General features: G+C 35.6%; 1 protein-coding gene across 3 annotated transcripts in view; it reads right to left on the bottom strand.

The window, feature by feature from the left end:
• Nucleotides 1-16,963, bottom strand: part of E(Pc) (Enhancer of Polycomb) — a 112,939-nt gene that overhangs the window by 10,202 nt on the left and 85,774 nt on the right. For all 3 annotated transcript variants that reach the window (XM_069339867.1, XM_045762024.2, XM_045762026.2), the window contains exons 7-9: nucleotides 13,085-13,243; nucleotides 8,093-8,224; nucleotides 4,427-4,569 (exon numbers count right to left, since the gene is read on the bottom strand). In XM_069339867.1, the coding sequence (XP_069195968.1) occupies nucleotides 4,427-4,569; nucleotides 8,093-8,224; nucleotides 13,085-13,243 (434 nt within the window). The remainder of the gene's footprint in view (nucleotides 1-4,426; nucleotides 4,570-8,092; nucleotides 8,225-13,084; nucleotides 13,244-16,963) is intronic.

The raw sequence follows: 16,963 nt of genomic DNA, 5'->3' as shown, positions 1-16,963 counted from the left end.
CTTCCTGGCAGTTTTTCCAGTGCCTTATTACCTTCTACCTCAAATTTGGAACACTGAAGTCTTCTAGGAGAATTACATTCTCTGCTGGGCTGTCAAAGCAGTTCTTGATATTTCTTATCTGTTCAGCAAATTTTTCTGCTATTGCATCTGGGGATTTATCAAATGAGCACATATAATTACCAAGTTTTTGCTCTATACTTTGATACCTAATGCCTCAGTACATCAAATTATACCTACTTCATTTGATCTTCATAATTTAAAGTAATTTTTTGTAATACTAATATAATTTTTTGTAATTTGTAATAGTCTCACTCCCCCATGTATATCCTACTGATTGTATATATCTAAATGTTACAATTTGTAATCCAAACTCCACTATTCATGGAATATCTAATACTGTATGCATTTCTGTGAATACTCCAAATACTGCAGTTACCTCATTGAGGAAGCTATTCATGAAAGATAATTTCTTTTTCATCTATGCTTTTAAGTTTGATAAATTATTTGGATTAGGAAGTCTTTTTAGGTTGCTTTGTTACTGTTCTATTTCGATACAATGCATGTGGGAATTTTTAACTATTTCTGACAAGTACCTGGTTGTTGCCTGTTGTAGTTGCAGCAGTACTCGAGAGGGGGGAGGAGGTAGTAGGTAAAACTCTGGTCTATATATGCTTATAACTTTTTTTTTTGCCTGTTCCAGTAACACGTATATCCCCTGCTCTAGCTTTTAAACCATTGTTCTTCTCAGTCACAAAAAACAAAACTTTTCTTTATGGCTATTATCCTGTTGTTCAATCCATCTGAGTCTTTCTTACAGCATGCTACTGCTAGCATGCTGTTATAGTTCATAACATTTCCTTTTATTTAGTAAAGTTTTACTCATGTCTGGGCGGAAGTACCAATTTGGTTCTCCAAAATGACATCTTCGTGTAATGAGCAAATTTATTCATTTTCTGGGATAACTTCATTCTATTTCCAGTATATCTGTCTCCATAATCCCTGAGTTTTTAAACGTAGGTATTTACTTATGTTTGCCTTTTTGGTTGGTCTCTGCACTATTTTCTGTTCTATTTGATCTGTCACATTTTCTGTGATGCTGCTATCTTAATCACCTGTATTCTCTGTAACTGAATTTTAAGTTTTTCCTTTCCTGGTTTTTGTACTTCTATACCATTTGTATCCTCTGTGACAGTTGCTATCTCAGTATCAATGTTTCTTTTTTTCCCCACTCTTACATAAATAAATGGAACGTTTTCCATGAAAGTTAGTGTACAGCCATAGGAATCGTATCCAGCAGATACGTAAAGGTGATCCAGTCTCTTTCCTGCATATCTAGCAAAAAACAAAAACAAATTTATGTTGTGTAACATCATTGCTATTACTTAATTGTACATTGACAAGTCTATGAGCCAATGCCTTAATTCAGGTGAACTCTACATTATACAGTGTATATTTTGTGTATAGCCTTGTGAAGTCTGGGTCATGGGGACTTCCTCATGACCTGGATAACCATAGATAACAGAGGAAGGCATCAGTTGGGAAAGCATTGCAAGTGAGTTCATGGATACATAGTTCTCTAAAATGATAGATTTCTTCTCTTCAGGAAGGGTATAAGGTGAAATCAGACTTACTGGGAGTTGTGGTAGCATGCTGTAAGAGATCTGGTATCTGAATATATGTGGATGTCCTGAATTGTCTGAACTTTATGAAGTGTCGGGAAGATGTGAAAAAAGGAAATAGAGCCAACCAAATCTGGATCTACCCTGCAAATGTGATGTCAGTGACAATTTAAACATTAATACTGCCAAGATTTACTAATACACTATTAAAAGTCCAGACAAACTAGCAAATAAGTTTAGTTTTACCAAGGTGAAATTCAAACAAATCTGCCTTCAATACTCGATTTTATACATAATATATTGTAATGAAAAGTATGTGAAGTATATCAGTGGTTCCCTCTTGCATGCTATGCTTACTACATCCTGACAAGTAAATAGTACACAGTATAGTGGAACCTCGATACAATAAACCTCGTTTTGGCGAATCTCTGATTGCACTGCACATCTTCCAGGCCAGATTTACTCATCTGATTCAACAAAGAAGAGTTTAGCTAAGTGCAAATTTGCTTAGGATGTTGAGCAAGAGTTCACAGACTGGTAGGAAAGTTGCTAATCATATGATAAGTTGAAATTAAAATTTTGCTCAGTGAAATAGTCCACAGAGCATGCAAATATTAGGGTATGAATGGAAACTCTTTGTATGAATCAGGGTATGAATAGTTCCAATCACATTTTTAATAATTTTGGTAGATAGATGAAATATTCAAAGAAAAAGTTGATGTCGTGGGAAAGCTACTGACTCAAGCAATGTATTTTTGCTTATTCTTAAAAAAATATTGCATCGCATCAATGCTTCCAAAAGGCATTTATGATGGCAATGAATCTCTCAATCCAACAAATCAGGAGTTCATCCAATATAGTTCACCAAATCGAGGTTACATTGTATATATATAAATAAACATTCTAATGTCAATTCACAAGACCAAGTATACTGAACTCCATTTGTCTTTTATAAACTAGTCACTCCTTCTTTTCAAACCACAAGTTCATTCCTTCAGTTTATATAGGTTGAAGATTAAGTTAATGAAACTAACATCCTTCAAAGTTGTAAAAAAAGAAAAAAAGGACCCAACCTTGTCCTTTGCCATATCCTATGACCTGTTCACATTCATTAACAGTTTCCTCTCTCACTCACTAATGCAAAGGGTAATCAAATATTGTGAGAAATAGGAATGGACTTGTTCTTGAGCCATTGGCTGTGCTTGGCAATAGATGTCGATTCATGGATAATGTGCTAACAATACCATCAGAGACCTCTAACCATGTGCCTAGAACATTTCCAACTCACATAATGTTTACTTAGAACCTCTAGACCTACAAAACAAGTGCCTGGACTTGGTAAAGTCTGAATTTGGTTGGTGGAGAACTCAAATGCCATTCCTAGCATTAAAATTATTTTACAAGTATGTTAATGTGTTATATTTATGATATGTAAATAAAATAAACATGTATCGAGCTCCAGGCAGGACAGAAATGGTTGCGCATGTTTGCTTTCACCTAATGCTATTCACCTAGCAGTAAATATGTACCCAGGAGTTAGGCAACAAATGTGGATTGCATCCTGGGGAAGGTCAGTACAGTAGTTCAACCTTGAGGGGGGAGACCTTGATACATGCCTAAAATATATATGCACAAGCTTCCTGTCCCTGACAATTGGAATTAAATTACTGTATATAGCCTGATATTGAGCTCCTTGAGCCACTTGTTATATTGTATAATAATGATTCAAAACAAATTATTGAAGATTTTTATAGTAATGTATATACAGTATATGGAAAGAGCACATCTTTTTCTTACATGAGAGAGAGTTAAGTCTAATGAAATGCCCCTTTTGTTTAGCCTCTCAGTGGGTTACCTCAGTTTATGCACTGTGACCCCCTCTCAATCTACCTGGACACCCACCAAACACATGATAAAACTACAACGTTGCTATAACGTTCCAACAAGATTTAACAAATAACAATGTAACAACCAATACAGCCAGTTGTAACAATGTTCTAATGTCACAAAAATGTTGTAATAAAGTTGTTACATCTTGTTATAAGTTGTAACGAGGGAATCATAGGGACCATTACATTGTGTGTGTGTGTGCAGGGCAGGGGGACAGAAACATGCCCCTCCCTTACAAGAGGTGGGTGATCAAGGATTTCCCACTCCACACACTAAGAGAAGCAACATCAAAATAGCAGAAAAGGTGTTCTAAAAACCTCAAGAGAAGTGTTTGATACAAACAAATACCAAGCCAAGCTCAAATGTTTTGCAAGTACCAAAAAATGACCAACATCACACTATCCTCTTCAACCCAACAGATGGCAGTACAGTACTAGTCAAGCAGGGGTCCAGAAAGGCTAACCATGAGTCTGAGCCATTTACGAGAACCAAAGAGTAAACCAAGGAAACTGTGGGAAATGGAGAGCCATTTAGGTTCACCAGAAAAAGTGTGTTCCATCATACTTGAATGCTCTATTTCTAGGGTGGCCACCTCAGTGACATCCCATAACATTTCCCCGATTGTCACTTACATGAGGAACTTTCAACAAAACACATGGAACTGAATAGTAAAATATACAAGTCAAAGAAAAATACAGGAAAATAAGTAAATAAGTTAAAGCCCTGGAATAAGTTTTTTGTTACTAAACAAATGAAAGGAAAATCAAAAGCATATCTCCTTATTATAAAACTTTATTGTACATATTCTTTAAGAACTATGCACTTGAAACAGCTGACATATGAGACACTAGTCACATATGGTACTGTACTGTACTAAAACAAATATTAAAATCAATATACTGGATAATTCATCTTACCTGCCTCCTCTACCGACTCTGCGGCGAGCGAAGCCAATACATCGACGAGTTGGGTTTGTCAGGGAGGTGAGTGAAAATCTATATTTTGGGTCACCTCCTCCACCTTCATCTGGAGGGACCCACGGCCAGTTACCTTCCCGAGGCTGAGATGAAGCAGAAAAAATATTATTTAGCATAAAAAAATAACCTTTATCATGGTAATTTCTAGTGAAAAATAATATCACCCAAGTTCAAATATTTCAAATTTCATAAGAAAAATGTTACCATATTCTCTTTGGCAACACAACTAGTGAAGTACAGTAATTCTAAAAAACTAAGAGATAATTCTCCACCTCTTTCTTCCACAAGTTATCAAGTTCAATATAATTGATTAATAAAACTTACACTGTCTAAAATACATTTAAAACCAATATTTCTTCAGTCAACTCTGAAGGAGAGATTCACAAAAACCACCACAACTGAGCAACCTAAACTACTTTGTTAAGTTACCTCACCATCACAGACCTGGGACTTGTTTGAAAATATTCCTTCCTTAAGATTAAGTAATTCATTGTTGTATACATGATTATATATAATTTGGTTTGAAATCCTATTCATAATTACTCTACTTATCAATCATTATAAGTATAATTTAAAATATCATAAGATTTAACAGCATAATTATGCTCATGATACAAATTTCAATAGTTCTAACAGTTTCTGGCCTGTTGGTTTCCTCTAGGGTTTTCAGGGGTTGCTTTGGTGGCACCTTCCTCCTCCGTTGTTTCATGTGTGTACAGATGCTTTGGCTCTGGGTTGGGTGAGGCTTTGTGACCAGCAATCACCAGGCTTCCCAGATCAATCTGGGAAGCCTAGATCCTGAGTAGGATCCATCCTTTAAGCACAAAGTACAATACAGACCACAAAGAACATTGTGTGAGAAGCATTCGCCATGCTTTCTAACTTCAGAATTGTTTTTAAATAGATGGATGCCAAAATACTAAAGAAATTGTTCTGGACTTTTGTGACACGAAAACATCTAAATTATTAGGACTGACTGAAAGCTCTAAATCTGAATTCTCAAGAGTGCAGGCGAGATACATAATAATTTACACATGGAAAATATTCAAGGGACTGGTTCCAAATCTGCAAATGGAAATATCACCACATAAAACCAGTTAAGCAGGCTGTGCAAAATAGCCCATTGAATTGCAGAGGTGCAATATATACACTGAGAGAGAACTATGAACACAAAGACCCAAGACTCAACATGCTCCCGCCACGCATAAGGGGCATAACTGGCTAACTTCTCACGGCATTCAAGAGAACTCTATAAACACCTCCAAAGGATACCCAATCAACCGAGCTGTAATTCGTACATCAGGCTGCGAGCAGCCGCATTCACCAGCCTGGTTGACCAGATGAGCAACTAGGAGGCCTGGTCAGAGACTGGGCCGTGTGGATATTGATCCTCGGAACCCCTACAAGGTAGCCACAAGGTAGATAGGTAGACCTAAACTGGAATATGTAGTGGTTGTATGGTGCCCATATCTCAAGCAGCACATCAATAAACTGGAAAAGGTACAAAGCCATACTACAAAATAGCTTCCGGAACTGAAAACAAGAGCTTCGAAGAGAGGTTACAGGTGTTAAATATTTAAATAGTGTTAAAGAAGATAGAAGAAAAAGAGGCAATATAATCACTACATACAAAACAGTAACAGGAATCAACAAAATTGACACAAGAAGAATTCTTGAAGCCATCAACTTCAAGCATAAAAAGACATAGCTTCAAATTTAGGAAACAAAGCTACCCAAAAAACATTAGAAAGTCCAATTTTGGAAAACAGATGGTTGGAACAAGTGAGAATGTGGAGGAGGCCGAAACTGACAGTATTTTCAAAGCATCAAAGGATAAACGTAGTGGGAAGACAGGACACCATGAGTGTAGCTTTCATCCTGTAACTATACTAAAGTAGTTACACACAGGGCCTGGGTTCGATTCCTGGCTGAGGCAGAAACATATAGGCACAATTTATTTCATCAGTTACCTCTGTTCACCTAGCAGTAAATAGGTACCTGGGAGGTACACAGCTGCTATGGGCTGCATCCTGAGGATGAGTGTGTTTTAAACAGAAATATATGTAGTAGATATAATAGGAAAAAAGGTCAGGAGTCAACACACTGGACAACGGTTAGAATTTTGAAGTCTGATCTACCAGGTTGTGACTCGCATGTCAGGCTGTGAGCAGCCACATCAAGCAGACTGGTGGATCAGACCAGCAACCAGGCCTGGTCAGAGACTGGACTATGGGGACATTGATCCCTGGAACCTTCAACAGGTACTAGGTAGGCCCAAGAGATAACAGCTCGATCCTACAGGCACAAATAGTAAATGCAGTAACACAAAGATAAATGCAAGAGGGGATAGAAGGGAGGAAACAAACTACATATTAGAAACCAATCACAGAAAATCACAAAGAAAGAAAAAAATGACAGATGGAAAATGAGAAAATGTATTTTTGTAAAGGATGATGTAGAGCGGGAGAAAATGATATAGACTACCAAGCGGCAATAAACACAATTTATGCATTTATGTTACCAACATTTATAAAAGTAAATTGTCGCATTTCCTCTGAATTCATTTACATAAAAAAACAAAGTGTTTAATGTAATGAAACTCCCTATTCTGGGCAGCTTTGGTAGTGCACTAGTGCATTGGCTCACATTCCACAGACATCCACAAAGCTACCAGGCCTCTGGACTTGTGCAGACTTAACAAACTCTAGGACCAGAAACTGGAGTACACCCGCATTCATACAGACAAGAGTATGGAAACCTGTGGTCAACCCCAGAAAAAAAAGTAAAACCCCTCACCAATTACAGGCAAAGTGAAACAAACTATATATCATGAGAAGAGGGAGGAAAAATAGACACGTGGAACAGAACTTTGCCTAATATCAACAAAATATGTGCTAGTACCCAAGCACTGGTCAGATCACCACGGGGATCAGCCTGCCTGCCTCACCCGTGTGCTGCTCCAAGATGCGCTTGATCTCCAAAGGGCAAAGAATGACGGGGAGCTATTGAGACCAATCAAATTCCACTAAATGCTTGATTTATGGGCTGGTTTTCAGTAGATCCCCACCAATGATTCCTCATTTATACTGAGAGCTGCCACCTGGTGGTGGGCATGGTTTGTTGACTTCAGCAGAATACTGCAACATTGCTTCCCATCTTTTTTCTCTTTAATCAATACATGTTCATTATGCTTCACTTGTACTTTCTGACCAGTTTTGTTAAGTTTTGGATCTAGCTCAGATCTCCATGCTCCCTTTGTTTCTATGAAGACACCAGGTGTTTGGTAGACCTACACAAGTTCAAAAGCCTGGTAATTTTTTTTTTTTTTGTGTGTGTGTGTGTTGGGGGGGGGGGGAGGGATGGGGAGGTTCAGAGTTAATCAACCAGAGAGCTATTAAAGGCCAGCCCAGAGAAGCTAATCACATATTAGCTCTAAAATATACTAAAGACTGTTCCTTTTGCTAGTCGATCTCTCTTATGTTATACAAAAAAAAAAATAGTAACAACTATATATTTAAAGAAATATTCATACAATATTTCAGTCATGCAATCATTACTTGGATTTCATATGACTTAAGGAGACAAGACTATAAATAAAATACTCACTGCATGATAATTAGAAAATTTTTTCCTTCTAAAAGTAAAGACACCATCTGGTTCATTTTCCTCCTCCGCCTCAGACTGTGACGGCGAAGCCACCTCGTCTTCCGAACTTGGAGGTACATATCCCAGAGTGTCCTGTAGGGATGACAGAATTTAAGTGGGAGGTGGTTACTGGAAATTATGAAAAGAAATTAAAATTATGAGAAAAAATCAATAAATCAAATCAATAAAAGAATTAGTTTGCTTATTTTAAAATGAAGATAACACCTTCCCTTAAGGAAGGAAGAGCTCCAGAGGAAACAAAGACCATACAGTTCCTTGAATTAAAATAATCCAATAATTAGAATATTTTTATTTCCAATAATTTACTTCACATCGGGACTACTTTTTCAAACAGAATAATTGTCATCTTGTAATTTGCTAAAAAATTATTCATTCCTAAAGTTGTATGGTTAAACTGGGAACTGCTCTTTAGAAATACTGTACTGTAAGAGGTCTATTTTTTTCATAGTTCCCTGCAAAGAGGATCCACATGTATCCATATTGTTTTTGTGTGTAGTTTATGTTTTAAGGCAACAGCTCCAGTATCCATAGGTTTATTGCAAACAAATTTAAAATATCCTTCGAATGCATAAGTTTAAAATATATTAAATTTTATTGGAAAGAAAACTCAACACAAACCGAATTTAACTAATTTAAGGAACCTATTTTTATTTTATTAATATTTTTGCAATGTCACTTGTGAGTTACTTGTACATTTACAAAGTACAGTACTGTACTCTGGGAATTCATTTAGTACTATTTTGTGTTATGAGCCCTTCATTTACAAGGTGATTACATTTCTGGGAGTGTCTAGGCTTCTAGGCTGCACACAATGGGCCTTCTGTTTGTGAAACACAAAATCAACTTAACGGAATTTTGGACAGTGGTATTACTGGAAACAGTTATCCAAGATTTGCTGCAGGGGTTTACAAGACAAAGTAAAATAGGTCGTAATACAGATTATCTTCATAGTCCTGAAGTGTCTGGATACGAGTTTAATTACTGTACCGTTGCAAACTAAAATTAAGGGTCCCAGAGTCATTTCAGTAATTTTTTTATCCATTTTATATTATATTGCCATTATAGGAGCTTAGATTTTTTGCTACATTTTGAGATTTATTTAAAAATCAATCAAACCCAAGTACTGTACAGTACTGTATTTTATTTGTATATTTGAGTCAGAAGAGAAGCATCCAGTTATAGAATTACCAATTAGAATAGTTTTTTTTTTTTTGGCCATGAAACCATAAAACAATCAGATTAATTAAATACAAGTCATTGGAAAGTATTTATGTTATATAATTATCAGGGCTCCTTTTACACTTTTTCCGAGTGGCAAAAACTCACTCAAAAATATTTTGTATCCTGCAATAACAAATTCTCCTGCAAAATATCCTGCAAAATGGACAAATTCTTCATGGATTCATCACAGGAATAGCTGCACTCATATATACTGTGTTTATACACAGTGAATAAGAGTACAGTGTATACTTGTGTGTTTATACACTGAAAGTGTATAAACACTGAAAATTGGTGAAGTATTAACATTTGAAACGCTATTTCTAAACACTGTTTGCATCTAGATAATACACTTCCCTTCTGTAATGTCTCAGATCACATTACTGTACAGGTTACCAGATTAAATTATCAATACTTAAAAGGTCATTTTATAAATGAATGCAAAGGGCAACGGACATAACTGCAGGACCCACAGAGTGACAACGCTGCTGCTGACCAGTCAAGTAGAACATGCCTGCCACCATGGAAGGAAAACTCTTAATTAATAATTTGTGAATGCAGATTGAGGCCTGTATGAGATTTACACTAGAGAAGCTACAGGTTCCCAGCATCACCACCTCCACTGCCTCATTTCTCACATTCACTGGGTGGGGAGGCATTAGTCCATGAGAAACAGACGAGCAATATAGAAAAAAAAATACAATTTGATACTCAAAATGACATCCTTTTGCCATATGTTTCCCACTACATATTGCAACATTATGGGAACAAGAATCGTCATACTTCAAAAAACATTCACAGCAGCACCACACCACTTCATACAACCATATATACATATATAATACATAAACAAAAATGGTCATTTAAAGAAAATTTCAAACATTCCTTCTTAAAACTGATTTCATAAAGCCTTAGTTACTACCGCTTCTTTGTGCTTTACTCACACTTATTCTTCACCTCACTAACTCACTCAAGAAGTCATCTAGCATCTGCTTGGCCTTCCTCTTCTCTAAATTTACTCATTCCTAAAATATCATCCCCAAAATTCAATCAAAGACTTTCTCGCCACCACTCCTATTATAATCCATTTATAATTTTATGATACAAGCCATCTCTATAAAAATCAAACAATCATACAATTTACAACCTTAAGCACATCACATCTTTCCACGACATTTTCATTCCTAATTTTATTTAAATTCCTAATGCACAAAAGCATCTCAAATTGTCCATTTCTATTACCCTAACTCTTGATTTGTCATGCTCATGATGCACCAGCATCCTAACAGAGAAGAAAAAAGATGGAGACTTTCATTCCTTCATGCAGCATATTTTGTCTTATTCTTCTTAACCAAGCCTTTAATTCCACCAGCTACTTATCTTCTCTTAATATTCTCTCAACATCTGAACATATTTTCTTACGATAGCAAGACCCAAAATATTTATACAAAACACTTGTAGGACTTTTTCATTTAGTCCCCCCATTCACACACCAAGTTTACATTTATTCTTGTCATACACACATTTTACACCATTTTACAACACAGTATTCTTTCAGTGCCATCAAACCAACGAATTAAGTCATTATACCATTAGCTCTCCTACATCCTCTACTTACTGCACAGAAGTTCTTCATATCCTTTAATAACTTTCCACCCACTCCAAATTGTTCATTACTACTGTATTTATAATATTCTGGATACTTAATCCACAAGCTGTCTTAAGGCAGATTTATATACAACTTCTTCATTACAGAACCCACCAGGTATCTGATACACACAACCTTTTCCACTATGGAACCCACCAGGTATCTGATACACACAACCTTTTTCACTATGGAACCCACCAGGTATCTGATACACACAACCTTTTCCACTATGGAACCCACCAGGTATCTGATACACACAACCTTTTTCACTATGGAACCCACCAGGTATCTGATACACACAACCTTTTTCACTATGGAACCCACCAGGTATCTGATACACACAACCTTTTTCACTATGGAACCCACCAGGTATCTGATACACACAACCTTTTCCACTATGGAACCCACCAGGTATCTGATACACACAACCTTTTCCACTATGGAACCCACCAGGTATCTGATACACACAACCTTTTTCACTATGGAACCCACCAGGTATCTGATACACACAACCTTTTTCACTATGGAACCCACCAGGTATCTGATACACACAACTTCTTCCACTACAAAATCCATCTTGTTCATCAATAAATTGTTATTTTCCATAATTTTCCAACAACTCTTCAGCCAGAAACTTTGCCCAATACACTTGTACTACAGTTGAAGGCTAATGCCTCTATGGTCCTGACACTAACTTTTACCTGAATTTCTATTTAAAGATATCATTGTTCTACCCTAATAATCAACTTGATACTTCTTCATAAACCATGTAAATAGCTGAAGATTAACAATATACTCTTGAATGAAAGGTCAGTATAGCATATATATAAAACATTGAATATATAACACTGAAAATGTAACATTGAATGAAAGGTCAATATAGCAGATAAATAACACTGCAACTTCTTTGTATATATATTCTAAATGTGGAAACTCTCCACACAATATTAAAAAGTGATTACTGTACTAAGTGAATGTAACTTGTCAATATGAGTAGAATATATATTGTTTACCTTTCAGACCATGGCCTGGAAGGTCACACTTTGCATTCTATCTGTGTGTATAATACACAGAATTGCTACTTCAAGTATTCAACTAAAGTATGACATTCTTAAAAAAAAAAAAAAGGCTGCATAGTCGATATGACTAGGCAAGTTATTCTACACTTATTATAGATACAAATTTAAATGTAATACATATTTAGGTCAGATAAAATTAGGTTAGTGAAATATTCAAACAAACACACATTGTCAGAGTTTTGTCTAACACACAACTGCAGTTAAATTCCTGACACTGACAATACAGATGAAACTTACCTTTGTTATAATCAGCACTAAAACAGTGCAGAAAAGTTTGATGCCCGACTAAAAAAAAAGTATCAAAATAAACTAAGATGCAGCTATTGCAATAAGCATACCTAACTTTAATGGCTCCCCTTGAGTTTAAGCATAAAGTATGAAACCACGGATCAGAAATGTCTTGGCCTATGACTGTGAATCCAGAATGCAAATGAAAGCTATATATGCAAATTAAGAAAATAAAAACAAATTCCTTGGGCACCAAGTTAAAGGTCAAATCCTAGGCTGAACAAATTGAAGCCTGGAATTTATAATATCTACAAACAAATTTAAGCTTAATATGTGAACTTTATATTTAAATATAAAACAGTCTGTACACTGAAGCAGAGGTCAATGACTATAATAAAAAATCCTTACTGAAAATATAATTATAGATAATAATGCCTATACTTAATATAATAGAACAAGTTTCAATCAAAATTTCTCTCACATCTATTCCTCTTCCAATAAAGAAGAGGGATTAAGGTTTATATTAAACTGGATGTAATAAAGACTTCTAAACAATATCAAACTTATTAGTAATAGCCAGAAAAAAAAAATAGAATTTAGAGTGTGGGGTATTAAAATATGAAACACTGTTGACATTTCAAACCAAACATTAAAATTAAATAAATGATGATCACTTAATTATTAGGAGCTACATACAGTACTGGGTAAAACTGAAAGGTATAACCATACGATATTTTTTCTAACCGCTGCGTGGCTCACCTGTGGGTACGCTGAAGCAATAGTATATGGGTCAGGAGGGTGAGTGTATGTCGGGGTGAGCTGTGGTGTGGGGGGTGTGGATGACGCTGAAGAAGATATTTGTCCATGATGTCGCCGGGGGCGTTTTTTGTAAGATCTCCGCTCTCGCTTCCCATCCTCCTGTGTATAACGGTTGTTAATAATGACATTCACAACCTAATATTTTGTATAACTTTTTAATTTAATTGTTTAAAAAAATAGTCTCCCATAAAGAAATGATCCAATAAAGACAATTAGAAAAGATAATCAAGTCATGAACTGTAGTAACATTACACACTTGAGACAAAAGTTAAGACAATGGGGAGATACAATACGTCAAAGCCTGAACATTAGCTTAGAGAAAGAAATCCTGAAAAGAGATCAAACGTGTAGCAGTAAAAGTTGGAAAAAACAAAAAAATCTTATTGAAAGGAACAATGTTGTTATCTGATGACACACAAAATATATATAGAAAGTTATGGCAGCTTGAAAGGTGTTTCTTGTCATACATTTTGAATACATGAAATGAGGTATACAGTATCTATAGATTGATTGAGAATGCTCCAGCCACTGTTAGTGGAGACACCATGTTGGCTACAAGCAGGATTCTCCACACTATAGTACATATGACAGCATTTTGGAATTGAATAACATTTTAATATGAAAAAAGTGATGACAAATTCCAAGTGCTATACTAAGGTATAAGAATTGCAATAGAACATTTAAAACTGTTAAGAAACCCTCAAAAGAACATAAATGTTTATATAGGATTTATGTTTGAGGAATTCACAGTTTTGAATGTTCTAGAGTAAATCTTCTAATGTCAAGAGGTAAGCTGTCATAAGAAATTGTGGATAAATAAACAATTAAATGGCCAAGGTGGTTACAATATAATTCCTATCATGACACAGGCTTAGGTACCCAACTAAAAAAATATATATACATGACATTGAGATTACCCAGCACCAGACGTAGATACAAATAAAAATTTCTAATGCTAATATTCATAAAGAGGCTTGCTTTTATTACCTATTTAATGTGAGAAGTTAATTTAAAGATGCCCTTATTGAAACTAATAATCATTCCAAAGTAAATTGAACAAATAAAAAGATATAGAATGCTGTAAATACATTGCCAATTCCTCATAATACAAGAGTTGGATCAAAAGGGCAGGATAGTGATATAAGTGATGAGCCTATACATTCTTGAAAGAATCATGCTGAAATATCCCAATCAATCCAAACAGCATGTGCCAAGTTCACATGCTATTTGAAGATTTTGAATGTTGTGAAGTGTGACGATTCTTGTTCCACGTAATGTTGCAATATGTAGTGGGAAACATATGGTAAAGGGATGTCATTTTGAGCATCAAATTGTAATTTTTCTTTCCTATATTGCTCGTCTGTTTCTCATGGACTAATGCCTCCCCACCCAGTTAATGTGGAAAAATGAGGCAGTGGAGGTGGTGATGCTGGGAACCTGTAGCTTTTCTAGTGTATGGAAATAAGGCCATTATTTTCATATTTATACACTGCTTCATATGGGAAAAGCTTGGATCATAGCATCAGTTGGCTGTTGAATATACTCTACAAGTAGTATTGCAATTTGGGTTGTCAGATTGATCTAATTGTTTCTGATGCCTGGTAGTTTCTATTTTTACACACACACTGATTGCTCTCAATGACTTTACCACTTAAAACACCTTTTTACTTCCTCGCATTACACAAACACTTTATAATTTATTTAAAAAATGTACCCTGATAGTAGTAGTAGTACAATATTCTTCGATGGTTAACTCTTCTTTTACAAAAGACTTCTGTACTATCTGTGAACATTATTCTAATTTCTCCACTGTGTGTCATCTCTGTCTTCTTCCAGTGATCATCACCTTAATGAAACACGGGTTACTAATGCTATCTCAACTGACCACTTCCCTTTCTCAATAAGACCTGTCCCCTTCCCCTATTCCATTCTACAGGTAGTGGCTGGACTGTCATACTAATACTCTGTCACTCGCCTCTCCAATCTTGAGTCCCAAAACTTTGATCCTCTTTGACTCAAGATCTTTCCCAACTGTTACTAGTGTCTATAGTATGTCATATATGATGTCACCATCAGATGTGTCTATAGTTTCCCTAACTACTCTAACTTCTTTGATTATTGTCTGGAAAACTGAGACCCTTTACTAACATTTAATACAATAGGCAGATAATATTGCTGCTGGATTGCAATAACAAATTAACTCATAGAAAATGTGGAGCAGTGGAAATTTCCTGGGAAGAAAATGAATATCATTACCATATGTTGCCATAGACTTCACCAGCTAATTCTGTTGTGAATTATTCTTAATGCACCAGTCTTTGAACTGGAAAATCATAAAAAATTTTCCTTGACTCAACTTAATTATCAGTACTAAAATAGATTAAGTGTAGGCCCACTGTCCACTTCTTGACGACATCTGGACAAGAAGCCAGATGCGTCAGTGGGTGGAGAGCCAGTTGCCATTATTAAATTTAACAGAAAAGTCTCGCATGCAGCTCCCTTCAAGCTCCACACAAAAGTGCCCTTGGATGTAGTGTTATGGGATGTAAAGTGCTCCCATTATCAACACATTCATCGTCTACTATAAAGGGAGGTGGTCTTTCAGATTCCAGTTCTATCTAGGTTATTGTTGGACAGTAACAATTATATTTAGGAATTCTGGTCAGGACACGTAGCGAGTCACCCAATAGGGTAAATATTATTTAACTCTTACCCAATAAATTGTCAATATTTCCCCTGATAGAGCTGTCATATTTAGGTTACTACTATATTATTGTGTGTGCCCTTTGACAGGTAAAATTGATGAGGAAGAAGAATTAATAATTACCTACCAACTAGTGCATGTGGTGAAGTCAGCCTCATCCACAAGAGGAGTATCGACTAGTGTGATTCATCCGTGTTCATAACTGGATATCTAGACCATAATCATCCATACAGACAAGCTGTATTCAATTTTAGTTACTAACATATGAATTCTCATACTGTGGTGAATATCTACTAATCAATAATTTTGATATTACATATATATATATATACACATACATATATATACAACCATAACCCCCCCCCAGAATGTGTAGAAAGCGATTTGTGGGATCTTAAATCATACAGTCCACTTCAAACATCATACAGTTCACTATCGAAACAAATAAATTAATATAAGAAATAAATTACTATATAAATTAATATAAATTAATATATAAATCTCACAAGTCAATTTTCCCCACAATTATCTTCAAATGGAAAATCTTTCATTGTCTCTTCCAACATGCAGTCATTTATTGTCTATTGGTAGAAGAATCAACACTTCACTACCTGACTGCTACATTCTGCCTACTACATGGTAAAAAGTAATACAATGGGACATTCACACAAACAAACCTCACTTTTTTTCCCTTTTTTTTTACGAAATCCTTCACAGTCTGCATTTTTTTTTAGATTACTTTAAATTGTTTACTAAAATGGAAACGAGAAAAACAGTATTCATATGGATTTAGTCAACTGTCAGAGTCGAGTTTATCTTTCAGACACAGGGTTGAGGAAGCTGTGGGTGAACATATGGTGATCCTGCAGTCACCTGATGGTGATTGCTTTGTCATAGCAATGCTAGTTTGTGTGTGTAGTGGATATGATATCTTCATTGAAATGTTAAACTTTTACCTAGAAAGGCAAACAGGTTATACATTTATTACTGAAATGTTCACCAATGGCATAAAGAAAATGCACATTTGCATACTGGTAATAAACATATTTCTGTGAATCGGTGAATCGTTGGAGGCATTTGTTGACACTTCATGCCACTTGAGATAAACTTCCCCC

Source organism: Procambarus clarkii, chromosome 42 (genome assembly GCF_040958095.1).
Source record: "Procambarus clarkii isolate CNS0578487 chromosome 42, FALCON_Pclarkii_2.0, whole genome shotgun sequence".
Taxonomy (NCBI): domain Eukaryota; kingdom Metazoa; phylum Arthropoda; class Malacostraca; order Decapoda; family Cambaridae; genus Procambarus; species Procambarus clarkii.
This window is presented reverse-complemented; position numbering and strand designations above follow the sequence as displayed.